The sequence below is a fragment of the Lissotriton helveticus genome, chromosome 3_1, assembly GCF_964261635.1.
Source record: "Lissotriton helveticus chromosome 3_1, aLisHel1.1, whole genome shotgun sequence".
NCBI classification, from domain to species: Eukaryota; Metazoa; Chordata; class Amphibia; order Caudata; family Salamandridae; genus Lissotriton; species Lissotriton helveticus.
In genome coordinates this window covers 1,932,157,543-1,932,170,778 of record NC_136061.1, presented here as the reverse complement: position 1 = coordinate 1,932,170,778, position 13,236 = coordinate 1,932,157,543, and the positions used below count along the sequence as shown (strand labels likewise).

The window sequence follows — 13,236 nt, the reverse complement described above, 5'->3', positions numbered from 1 at the left end:
CTATACTACCCAATTTACTAATAGGGCGACTTTTATTTTGGTGTTAAAGTCAGCTAGGAAGTAGAGAGAGAAAGACATACCAAACTAACTTTGTCTGATCCGTTTTATCCTTTATATAAAAATAGCCTACTTTTTCTCAAAGGAGGTGTCTAAACTTATTTCTTGAAAGACTAATGTCTCACCGTGACTATTAATATCATACGTGAACCCTATAATCACTGTATGTAATGGAACTACACAATGTGTGCATTCTTTGCAAGTTTTGAAATATCGACTCTTCCAAACTCCAGGTACAGTGCACATTGTGAAGTGAACAATTACTAAGAAGATTTTGTTCCACAATGTTGAATTTAGGGGCCCATTTGTCATCAATAACCTGATGCCTTACTAAAAAGAAGATACTTTTTAGCCAAAGCAGGCCAACAGCCATGATTCAAATAAGACTCCAGCATGCAAATTGCTAAATTTTTTGAGACCTAAACTGGTGTGTGGGCTCTTAATGTTAGGACTTCCATGTGTGAACGCTGCTGCAGAGGAAGCACCACGTGCATCCTTGGATAGTTGTACATTTTACAAACTTCAAATTGATTTCTTTCACATACCAGCAATCTGAAGAACTGAAATCTTCATTCTCAGGGAATACTTACTAATAAAAAGAACTTGGCACAGAAGCTGAAAATATGAAAAGACATCTTTATTAAATGTAATAAGTGAGGCCACGTCACACAGAAGCCGTAGCAACTGAATGAGGTAGTCTGAAGAATACAGAAAACAGAGGCCTTTTTATGCTTAGGGTTACAAACTTCAGCATACAAGTAAGGGGCAGTCCTAGCTTTTGCAAGCATGCAAAATGCCTAACATTCCTTCTTACACAAGCCGGACAAACCCATAATAAAAGGACCACAACCCATATCATAAACAGACCATAAAAGAAGGAACACAAAACAGATAAGGGGTGTGTGTGTGCATACCAAACTCTACAATGTCCTGTGCTTTGATCCTCAATCTTGATCAGCTAAAGGGCAGGAACTGGTTTAACAAGGTCAGCTTCAGGCAACAGGGTCAGTTCACTCAGGTCAAACAGGAGTCAGCATGAACTCGAGCTAAGGTCTACATGTCCTTAAAAGACTGGTTCAGCCACAAACATGGCCTATGTGAGGGCAACCACAAAATGGCTGCCATACACAAAATGGAACCCACGGGTTCAGAATTCACAGAACCTCAGCCCCTCCTTTTGCCCTTACATAGGCAATCACTCAGTCTGTATCTGAATCGATATCAATATTATCCGTTATTCCCTTGACTAAGGCATTATTACTCGAGTTATCTTTCATGGAACGCAAGGGATAGACTTCATTGGCATAAATAAACATCGTCTGATATGTCCATACAGACCCATTGTAACTAAATGACAGAACCAAATAGGGAATACCTCTATCTGTAGTATGTGGCATAAGACCACACACCCAACAATTAGTGGTGTTCACTACCAACTGGTGTTGATGCAGAAGCTGTACAAAAGAATTATTCACAAATTCCGACCTTCTAATCTGCTCGTGTTCAGGTAAGATATGAAAAGAATGCAGAGAAGTAGTAGTAGGAAAAGACATAGTTTGGGAGGTGGGTGCAGAATTCAATTGGGTAGTGAAAACAACCCAACCCACAAAAGACAACGTCATGCTTAAAAATACTAGAAAACATGTTATTAAGAACATATGGACAACAGGAGAAAGTAATGACCACTATTACAAACAAAATTATAATTTTTCACAACTCTAAGCAGAAAGCAAATCCTAAAATTATCTAGTAACATTTTTTTATGGCTGCTATGCATTTCAGTAACTTATTATATGTTCAGGTGAAACAGTGGTGATCCTCATCAATGCTCTGAGGTGAAAAGGGATACTCTTCCACAGGGAATGGACTTTATTCTGCTTTTACTAAACAGAATACTACTTTAAAACAATGCCAGCAAAACAGCAAAAATCAGTCTCTTAACACCCATTTTATGCAATCGCACGGGAAATACCCAGAGTCCGTCCAAGCCTCTCCGGCAGGCTTCTATTGTTCATCAAATCCTTTTGTGTTGTTTTCTTCCGCATGGGCCTCTTCGTTCAGGCCTTTCATGAAAATGGGCCTTCTCAGTATCCGTTGGAGTGCCCTCCTGGCAAACAGGCGCAGCTTATTTGACAGTCTCAATGTCTCAAGGCAGTGCACCAATATCTCTCCTCTGCGGCAGGCACTACAGATAGTGTGCTCTCCATTGATCATGGGCACAGATCATCTCATGCAGACCCAAGTACTATTAATCAGGAAAGAGCAACAGGCTTTCATACTCAGCAACACTTTCAGACTCCAACACTCGCTTTTCAGTGTCAGAGGATGCTCGGGCTGCTCTTTTATTTAATCAAAGGTACCACAATGTAGTGCCTTTTTCCAATCCTGGATCCTCTGGTGCACTGCCTTTCCGATGGAGCAAAGAAAAGGGGGGAGGGGGTGTGGACAAAACTCAGGCCAAGGGGCTCAATGGACTGCCTACTGTCAGAGGTTACCAGCACATGACAGGTGAGAAAACTGAAACTTCAAAGAAACAGATATCCTTCTCTTTTGCTCTTTTGCACTGAAATTCTGGTTCTGTGATGTCCAATGCCGTCTGATGAAGCAAGTTCGATGCTTTGGAGGTACCATTGATTGCGCGCTGGCGATTGCTTGTCCAGCCTTACTGCTTTCTGGGTGCTGGGACTGTAGCTGACACTGATGGGAATTAGCTTTTCATCAAAGGTCCGCTGGTTATTATGATTTAATCCCGCAGAACCTAGTGACATAGGAAATCGGACACATTTGTTATTTTCCTTCAATTTAGTACAAAAACAGTTTATTTTTAACAAGAGGATTGCAAGCAGGTGGCCTGCAATCTGCGAGGGAGTGGCCATACGCCATGAGACAATTCTGGTCTAGAACACACTGTCATTCTCATAGAATACAAAGACAAAGGCAATAAGCAAAACAATGCCTCTAATTTCTTCAATTGGGTTTCCATGTGAGAGCATATCCTCTACCATCTAAGGGTAGCTAACTATATGAGAATGTTATCTAAATGGATGTCCTCACACATAGTGACATCGTCTAATGGGGTAAACACAATTTTTCTCTCAATAATTACATATAGGTGTTCCTAAATTCCTTATCTAAAACATTTCAAAAGAGAAATCGCATAATAGAGATTATCAGGGACATGTAGATACCTCCCTTTTAATAACTGTGCATCAAGTGCACTACGCAATACACAGGCTAATAATCAAAATGTGGAAACTTGTCGTATAATAGCATTGAGTCAGTTAACCAGTCCATCACTACCATGATGGTCAGACTGGTAAACATCGAGTTAGGCCTAAAGAAAATTCTTAAAAAACAGTCTAGTCATACAAAAGGGAATTATACATAATATAGGGGTTCCTAGTACATTACTGCAATCTGGAAGTGTGAACCTAATACAATAATAATAATAAAAGAAGGCTAACTGGTGAAAGGAATATGGAAAAGGGAAAATGGGACTAGGACACAGCTAACATCCCCAATTATTAGGGACGATGCAACATCAATCAGGGGAGAAGTGATGAAAGAAAAATCTATAGGAAGAACAAGAAATTACTTGAGTGAATGTTAGCTCTACCGCTGGCCGCTAAACCATATACGGTAATCTCAGCTAATGTTCCAGTTCCTTTCTTCAGGGAAAAATGAAACCTTGTTTCCTTTATGGTACAAGGCCATACACTATTCAGGAAGCAGAACAAAACTGACTAATGTAATATAAAAATTAGGTCACCATGCGCAAAAGTCACAGATCTATAATTTATCCTTACGTCCAATTCAGGATACATAATTTTAGGGCTGCCTGTTCCTTAAGGGGAGGGGCAGTACGTGACTAACAGCATGTGACACACTTTGATTCTGTATATCTCTTTTTTAGTTTCCTTCAAATACCATTAAAGCCAAATTTGACATACACTGATGAAGTGTTGTCTGTTTTTCTGTGAAATTTAGTGTCAAAGCAAATCTACCCAACTGTTTGCAGGATACACATCGTCATGTATATCCCTTCACAACACAGGTAAACTTGTAATAGTATCAGAAGCAGCAACATAAAACAAAAAACATGCACAAAAAAACGCACAAAACGGACATGTCAAGCCATCAGATATACTCGCTGTATATCAAGCACAAAAAACATAGACAAGACAATAACATATGTAAATGAGCGGTGACGCACCCACTTCAAGTCCTGTACTTTATGCACTGTGAACCTGCAGCCCAAAACCCACTATTTGGGCTTGCTTAATTTGTCAGGTTTAACCACTTGGATGCTAAGGCATGCCGATCATGCCCATTGACTTTCCATTGAAATCAATGGAAACTCCATGACGAGTTACCCTTGTCATTAGCGCTGTAGGGGTTAAAATCCTCACCCTCCTTTTGACAGCAAATCACCATTTAGGGGACATTTGGCTGTCAAATACAACCCACTATGTCTCTTCTGACACACAGGACCCGCAGGAAGAATTCATGATAGGACCAAATACACAAACATTAAAAATAAAAAACCACGTGAACATTTCTTCCCAAAGGCTACGCAAAAACACATCCCTTTTTAACCAACCAAACTCACGTGTCTTGTAAGCCTTAAAATCACCCAGAACAATCCATGAATGTTCTGCGGGCAGAAGCAGAAGGAAAAAAAAACAAACACAACACACAAAAGAGAGACATTTTTCATAACAAACAAACATCAATTATAACTTTTAATCAGAAGACAAAACATAATACACATTAACAGACACAAAAATAAATTTCCATTACTTAACTGTTACCATCTTGTCAGTCACCTTGCAACATGAAGCCTTTTTCACTTTCCAGAAGTAAAATTCTTTCACTGACACTCCATGTTAGCCTTGCGCCACAATTCGTTCTCACTTAGGCATGTAGCCTTCAAAATTTCAATAAAAAAGCTTTGTCTTATTTTCTGTCTAAGACTTAATGCAATGCTCCATTTTCGGTCAAATAAAAGCAACTAGCAGACATTATTTTTTAGAGGCAGAGATACAAATATATCATTTCTGCAGAGCATTTAGCATGTGTTGGGACTTTCAAAGAAACCTGTTTCATATTTTCCCTTTGGAATTAAGTTCCTTAATTTTGTGGAGAAACCAGAAACCCTTCCTTTTAGAGGCCTGTTTAGCAAGGTCATTCTGCATTTCACAGAGACAAGGCCTTAATTTAAAAGGTCACAAATGTCAAGATGACAGCCTCCTTCCATTGTTTACAGGGAAACTAAAGATAACACCTCAGCGGGACTTGAGCAGACCTCTGCAGTTCTACTAGCCCCCACCCTCTGCTCATTTTGAGGCTGACAAAGTCAAAAGGCCTTCCGGATTCCTCCTAACCTGCAATAATTCTATTTAAAACACATGTTATATATATTACTCCTGTTAGGGGCTATAATTTATTTCTATACTTATATTATTAAAACATTTACTGTGAATAATTCGCAGAACATAATAACACACATACCAGTGTTTAGAACAAATGCTTGTTTGCAATGGTACTCATTTCATCAACCTTAAATAGATAAACATTTCAGTAAGTCCAGCTGGAGTTAAAACCTTCAACCCTGATATTAAACTCAAACCTCTGCACCAGGCACATTGGCTCACTGAGCCATTAAACGTAACCCCAAATGGGAACAACCTGCAAATTTGTGTTTTATACCTAAATGTATGCATTTACTGAAGCCTAAGGAACTTTAAAGCTATTTTAAATGGCAAAAATACCCAAATTCGACTTTGATATTTGGGGCACTTAAAAATAAATATCATATAAGTATGTTACATATTAATCATCCTCAGAATGTTCTTTACATATTACAGATATTAGACATTAGACATATCTCATGTAAATCCTTAGAAACATGAGTTTTTTACGCCTGCGCTAAGTGAGATGTCATATGCTAATGTCCTCATTATGCAGTGCAACACAACTCAAATTAAATTATAATGCTAGGAGGTCACAGTATGAGCATTAAGCTTCATGAATAGTAAAAAACGAATTTTGTAGCACTTATTTTTAATAATTATTTTTCATAATTTAATAATTATTTTTAATAAACCCAATCATTTTGGCTAATTTCACATATAAAAGCAAGCTGCATCCCTTATTTCAGACATAAACAGAAAGGGGTGAAACATTCAGGACACACAATACGGCGCGCTTTAGCCATGCATTTCATAAATAGCGCCAACGCTATTCACTTACAGAAATTGCACTAATGGGAAAACCACATAGACATTTAAACACAAATTTAACCCATACATCAATACTCAGGACAGAAACCAAGGACAGCCCACAGACTGTACTTAAACCAAACCATTTGTAAATACTAGTTGTAAGTCATATTTACAAGAAATGCTTCTCAGTTGTGTTTCAAAAGACTGCAAAACTGCCCAACAGACTGATGTATGTCCAAGAAGCGTAAATACACTCAATTCACTAGCTTTGGCTAGCAGAACACCAAAAAATCGCTCTGCATATCTTCCTTTATAAAATTGCGCAGAACAAAGGATCCGTATATGCATTATGTCATATTTTAATTCCCTGGGGATACAAAATCACCAAGGAAGAAATATGTTTGTAAATCTAAACCTATTTAGATATTCCCTCTAGGGAAGCCGGCTAATTTACTTCACATCACACTATGGTACCTTCCAAATAAAGTCACACATTCTTCGTATGTGAGCTTTTAAACAGGCATGCCAAAAATATTGCAAAATATACAATATTATAATCAATGTAGTGCTTAATGTACTTTTCGTTCGTGCACCGTTCAACTAAACCAAATAGAGAAAATTCTCCTCATTACCTGTTCTACACAAATTGCAATTCACATATACAAACCTATACAAATCCAAAGTTGGCCAACACAAATTCCAAAGTTCCAAAGTTACAGTCCTAAATTTGCTAAGACCAGGCATCTTATAGCTCACTAATCTAGCTTCAAACTTCAAGGGGTTATCAAAAACGATATACTCGCAAATATACGAAACCCTCGGCTTTGGTAATTGCAATAACCAAATCAAAACCATGAAACCAAACAAAGTCGTGGGAGCGACCCACTTGTACTTCTTATTCTTACTAATCAAAAGGTTATCCAAATTCTAACTGTCAAGTTCTACATGACCTAACGGTCTTTTTTAGAATACTCACGCCAAAAAAAGGTTCTCAGTCAGGAGTGACATCATGTGGAGGATCAAAATCAGGAAGATCAGAAATATACCGGGCTGCGAAGACAGAGAATCTCCAGAATCCTTGTGCACAAAGTAGCAGAGTCTCATCCTCTCCTCCTCAGTAGATTTCAGTCTCCTGACAAGATCACTCCCACAGAAAGTCACTTCTCTGATGAAGCCCACGTTGGCCGCGCCATTTGAAGAACTGAAATCTTCATTCTCAGGGAATACTTACTAATAAAAAGAACTTGGCACAGAAGCTGAAAATATGAAAAGACATCTTTATTAAATTTAATAAGTGAGGCCACGTCACACAGAAGCCGTAGCAACTGAATGAGGTAGTCTGAAGAATACAGAAAACAGAGGCCTTTTAAATGCTTAGGGTTACAAACTTCAGCATACAAGTATGGGGCAGTCCTAGCTTTTACAAGCATGCAAAATGCCTAACATTCCTTCTTACACGATCAGGACAAACCCATAATAAAAGGACCACAACCCATATCATAAACAGACCATAAAAGAAGGAACACAAAACAGATAAGGGGTGTGTGTGTGCATACCAAACTCTACAATGTCCTGTGCTTTGATCCTCAATCTTGATCAGCTAAAGGGCAGGAACTGGTTTAACAAGGTCAGCTTCAGGCAACAGGGTCAGTTCACTCAGGTCAAACAGGAGTCAGCATGAACTCGAGCTAAGGTCTACATGTCCTTAAAAGACTGGTTCAGCCACAATCATGGCCTATGTGAGGGCAACCACAAAATGGCTGCCATACACAAAATGGAACCCACGGGTTCAGAATTCACAGAACCTCAAATCCTAATGGCGCCCACTGTCACAAATCATAACTTTATGCTTAGTAGTCTTCACAGTTAATGAGCTTATCTGGTAATATTCACTCAAAGAGGAAATAAGCCCCGAGAGTCCAGTCGGAGTTTGGTCTGCCAAGATGAGGTCTTCAGCAAAGGTTAAAAGGAAAATCATTCAGCATCCTAGCCTGGGAGGAAAGGTATATATTTAAAAAAGATTAAACAATATATGGCATACATATCAATAAATTCTTCGTCTGAAAGGGATGAAATGCTTTTTATGGTGTGTTTACACATCATAAGGCCAGGGAAAAGGCTACAGTGTAAAACTGCTGGCTCACAGCTGTGCTTATGGGCCTCATTGGCATTGATTCTTTGGCATTCCTCGATTTTAACCCATGAGGAGCACTTTAACAACAAGAGTTGTTTCAAGGGTTGATAATATTCTGGGTTGTGAAAGAGGCGGATCTCTTTATTAAATTCTTGTTTATAAGCTTCTGTCCTCTGACGCATTATTATTGGCAGAAGAGTTTTTCCAGGAGGTAGGATACACTCTCCGTTTTAGTGCCTTCTAGAAGGTAATTCAATCCTACTGATTTAAAGGCAAACTCAGGGGTTAACAGGCAATTTTAAAGACCCAGAAAACAGCGTTCTCTCCTTTTCTCCTCGACTAACTTTCCAGCAACATGGAGAGCTCACCTCGCCAGCTGGCAAAGGGTGGTCTTCAGGGGTGGTGAGGAGGGAGAAGGGAGCTGGTGCTTAGTGGGAAGATACAGTTGTTGGAAAGATTGTTTGTTGTCTGTGTGAATAAATAATAGAGACAGGTTGGGGGCAGCCCATATGTCTTATTAATAATGTTTGGCGACTGAGCCTTCAGTCCTGCGTCTCATTTCAATTTCGTTCTAGGGGTGGAGGGCGGTGGGTGGGTGGCTTGTCTGGAGAGGACGCCGCTTGTATGGGGAGTCTTTTTGGTCGCACTGCTTTGAAGTTTGGCCATTATTATTCCTGTTCACCCTTCTTGCTTTGTTTTGCAGCCGAGGGTGGGGGCTCTGCCTTGATGACGCGCCCACCAAGGAGCTGATAGACTATCCCTCGGTGCCCCCCGGGGTGCTGTATGACGTGGGCCACCAGTGCCGGCTGCAGTATGGCTCGCTCTCCACCTTCTGCCAGGACATCGACGTAAGTCGCAGCTCGCTTCCGGCCGGACCCGAGTGTCGTTGCGTGCATGCCCTCGCTGTGCAAACCAGGCGTTGACGGCGTTTCCAGGAGTAAATTAGTGCACGCCCCACTGTTTGCACATCCTGCTTACACCTCGACCTCTTGTGCACAACTTGCGCGCACCTAGACCTTCTGTAGGCACATTGTGTACACCGCACCATTGTGTCACAAACCTATTACACTCATCCCATGTGTGCACATTATGTGCATCTAGCCTTTGTGTACTCTTACACTCATCTTTTTGTGTATAAATACCCAATGTGAGTATGCTTGGTAGCCTAATCCTTGCTAGTGCACAATGCTTACAACCAGTGTCCACAGCTCTGTTTCTTGTGTGGACGTGTCCTTTATGTGCACACTCTTCTCATACCCAGGTACATATCACGCATAAACCTAACCCATTTGTGCACACAACTCCCCCATCAGCCACTGTGTGCATGCCCTGTTGGGTCCAGCCCTTCTCTCATCTGCTTTTTCTTCTCTCCCTCATTTCCCCTCTCCTGGTCCCCCTTAACCCTTTGTGAATACTTTAGAATAATATACAGCATTATGACAACACTCAAGGTTAACTCAAGATACCATTGTGCGCACGTTCATGGGTAGCTATTCTATCTATCCCTAGTCCTTTTACACACACTGTGCTTACACAAGCCCTTCTGTACACATCCAGATTAAACACGTTCTTCCATGACAGTCTGTACACACGGGCCATTGTTTACTCACTCAACACACACCCAGCTGTTGTCTGCACACCCTGCAGACACTCACTCATGAGCACATACTGAGTTCCACTAGAACTTGTGTACACATCCTGCCTCTCCAAGCCTTTGTGGGAACCCATGGTAAACACCTGACGTTTGTGGGTGCACTCTAGATAACACCAGCCCTTGTGTGAACCTACTGTTTAGAGCCAGCCCGTTTATGCAGTTCTGGTGTACACGCAGTACCTGTGCACACACTGCTCACAACAAAACCCATCCGTGTACACTCTGCTTAATGCAGCCTTTGTGTGCACAACCCGCATCTACCAAGCCCTTGGGTGTACACCATCCATACACCCAACCAACAACCTATGCACACTTAGGCCTTGCAATACAACCAGCTCAAGTGCGCACATACTGTTTAACCCCCATCCTTGTGTGCACATGCTACATACATACACTCAGTTTTTGTGTGAACACGCTGATAACTCTTGCATCCATTATAAACATGTACACCCACCATTAACCAAGCCCTTAAGTGCTCACACCAGAGACAATTCACAGAGGTATTTATGTGTATGAACATGCTGAGTACACCAATCCCTTGCATGTGCTCTTAAAACATAAAGCAATCCATTTTGAGAAGAACCTGTGTACACTCAACCATTGTATACAAACCCTGTACAAATGTCTGGCGTGGAGGGGCAAGGAGAGAGCTTACCTCAGGGAGGAATGAGAAAGGAGCTCTCAACTGAGGTAGGTCAGGAGAAAGGAGCTCTCAGGGGTGGGTTAGGAAAGAGCTCTTCTTCGAGGAGGGGTCTGCAAGGAGCTCAGCATTAGGAATAGAATACTAGTGAGAATGTTTGGATTGGGCCAGTAGGCAACTCGATCAGGTAGCGGTGAGGAGTTCTCTCTCTCTCTCTCTCTCTCTCTCTCTCTCTCTCTAAGGGTGGGGTCAGGAGCTCTATCTCTCTCTCAGGGTGTGGTCAGGAGCTCTCTCTCTCAGGGTGAGGTCAGGAGATCTCTCTCAGGGTGGGGTCAGGAGCTCTCTCTCTCTCTCAGTGGGGTTAAGAGCTCTCTCTCTCTCAGCCCTCCCTCTAAGGGTGGGGTCAGCAGCTCTCTCGCTGTCTCTCTCAAGGAGGAGGCGGTAGCTTTATCCTCGTTGTGTCTCCTTAAAGAGGGTCAAGACTTCTGTCGCTGTCTGCCCCAGGGAGGGATCCGTCTCAGGGACAGGCACGGCTCGTGCCGGGGCGTTATACTGTGGCGGTGACGTCAGGCACGGGAGGGTCAGGGTGGGGGGTTGTAAAATGCGGGATATGGACCATTAGAGGTAAGTACCGATACAAATAAATAAAACGAATTTCGTTGCCCAGGCTGCATCGCCAAATGTGATGCAGCGTGGGCAACGAAATTCGTTTTATTTATTTTTATCGGTACTTACCTCTAATGGTCCATATCCCGCATTTTACAACCCCCCACCCTGACCCTCCCCTGCCTGACGTGACCGCCCCAGTATAATGCCCGGCACGGGCCGTGCCTGCCTGAGGGTGCTCTCCCATAGAGAAAGCATAGAGAAGGGTTCAAGGCAAGGCCCTCTCTGAAATGGGGGAATATGGGGTATTCTCCCACCATCATTAGTTGGAGCCTCTATCACTCTTCGGGGTGACTAGAAGGGAAACCTCAGTTCGCCCAGTATGAGTGAGGACTCTTCCACAGGGAGTGGGCCAAGAAGTGTGAGCCTAATGACCTGCCATTTTGTGCTGTCTCTCTGGGCATGGATTCTCTGACTCACATCCCATCCCCCCCCCGTCTTCTTTTGTCGAGGCTCGTCCATCTAGAGGGTGGGACCCCAAAATTCACCCACTTTTTCTCTCTCCTGCAGAATGTCTGTAACACGCTCTGGTGCACTGTGGGCATCACTTGCCACTCCAAGCTGGACGCCGCAGTGGATGGCACAAATTGTGGCGAGAACAAGGTATGGCGGGCATGACTGGGAGCAGGGGGGCGGGGAGGTGAAGGGCAGAGACTAGTACTAGTGTATAATTGTTTGCAGTGCATGGTGCATGGGGTGGTATGCATAGCCTGTATCACTTCACTTATGTCCTAGTTCTCATGAAGCAGTGAGTAGTGACCGGTGACGGGCACCCTGTAATAGAGCTTCTTGCACTGGGGAGTGAATTAAGCACCCAAAGCAGACCTTTGGCGATAATGCTTTTTAACCTGTCCAGTCATTGACCTGAAAATAACACCTGTTTTTGAGGCGAATGCACTAGTCTAACCATATTCTACAATACTAAGTAAAAAGATGAAAGAAAGTGTATGGTGCAGTTTGCAGCAGAATAGAAACCTTCTGTAACCACTCACACATTGCATACCCTATGCAGTCCTTTCAAAATGATGTTAGTTGGAACCAAGGTACGAATTGAGGTTATGGTCAATACAGATCTCTCTGAGGAACACAGATGGTTTGCATAAAAAACTCTGTAGGACATCTTCTGGAGAGGTTTTACTTTGAATAACATGTACACTCCTCACTTTATGAGTCCTCGCAAGGAGGTTGGATGTTTTGTGCTAATCTTACTCTGGGTACTTTTACAGCCAAGAGCCATCCTTCTGGCCATTTTCCTGCCACTGTTTCCTGGGCTTCTGCACATACCACTGGTTAGCAGCTTCAAACAATGCCGCAATTTCATCTCCTTGTATGACTGTGCTTGGGTTCTCAACAACTTATGTGCGCATGCTCACTCTGCGAGTCTATCTTTCGTCTGGGCTCCAAGAACTGGCTACATCAGTGGGCAGGCATTATGAGCTGTCATCCACTCAGGCATTTTAGGGTGTCATTGTGTGGATGACTTGCTCGTTTCAGACAAGTTAGCGTGTTCAGAAAGGGCTTAGATTGACTGCCACATTGCTCAGGCTCTAACTCACTGCAGATCCTTGAATTTACTCGTTCAGCCTAACGTTGGAACTTGCATATAATGCCTTGGTCCTTCGACAATAGATGTGGCTTATTGGTCCTTGGTCTGAGGTTCTTTTCAGGCTTAATATCAAGGCCTGCTTCATGGTGCAGACCTGGCCTAACTTCCATAAAACTTGAACGATACCCCATGTTTCTCCCTAGGCACAGGTCACCAGTAGTCTCATGACTTATTCAAAATCTGTGACCAAATCATCATACGATTTGTGAAACAGCGCTTAAGCCAACAGCATGCGCAGTATAAAAGCCCAAGTAA

The 13,236-nt window shown here is 42.3% G+C and overlaps 1 protein-coding gene across 1 annotated transcript in view; it reads left to right on the top strand.

The window, feature by feature from the left end:
- Positions 1 to 13,236, top strand: part of ADAMTS7 (ADAM metallopeptidase with thrombospondin type 1 motif 7) — a 625,092-nt gene that overhangs the window by 292,209 nt on the left and 319,647 nt on the right. Inside the window, exons 9-10 of the mRNA XM_078682968.1 lie at positions 9,119 to 9,263; positions 11,886 to 11,978. Of these exons, the coding sequence (XP_078539094.1) occupies positions 9,119 to 9,263; positions 11,886 to 11,978 (238 nt within the window). The remainder of the gene's footprint in view (positions 1 to 9,118; positions 9,264 to 11,885; positions 11,979 to 13,236) is intronic.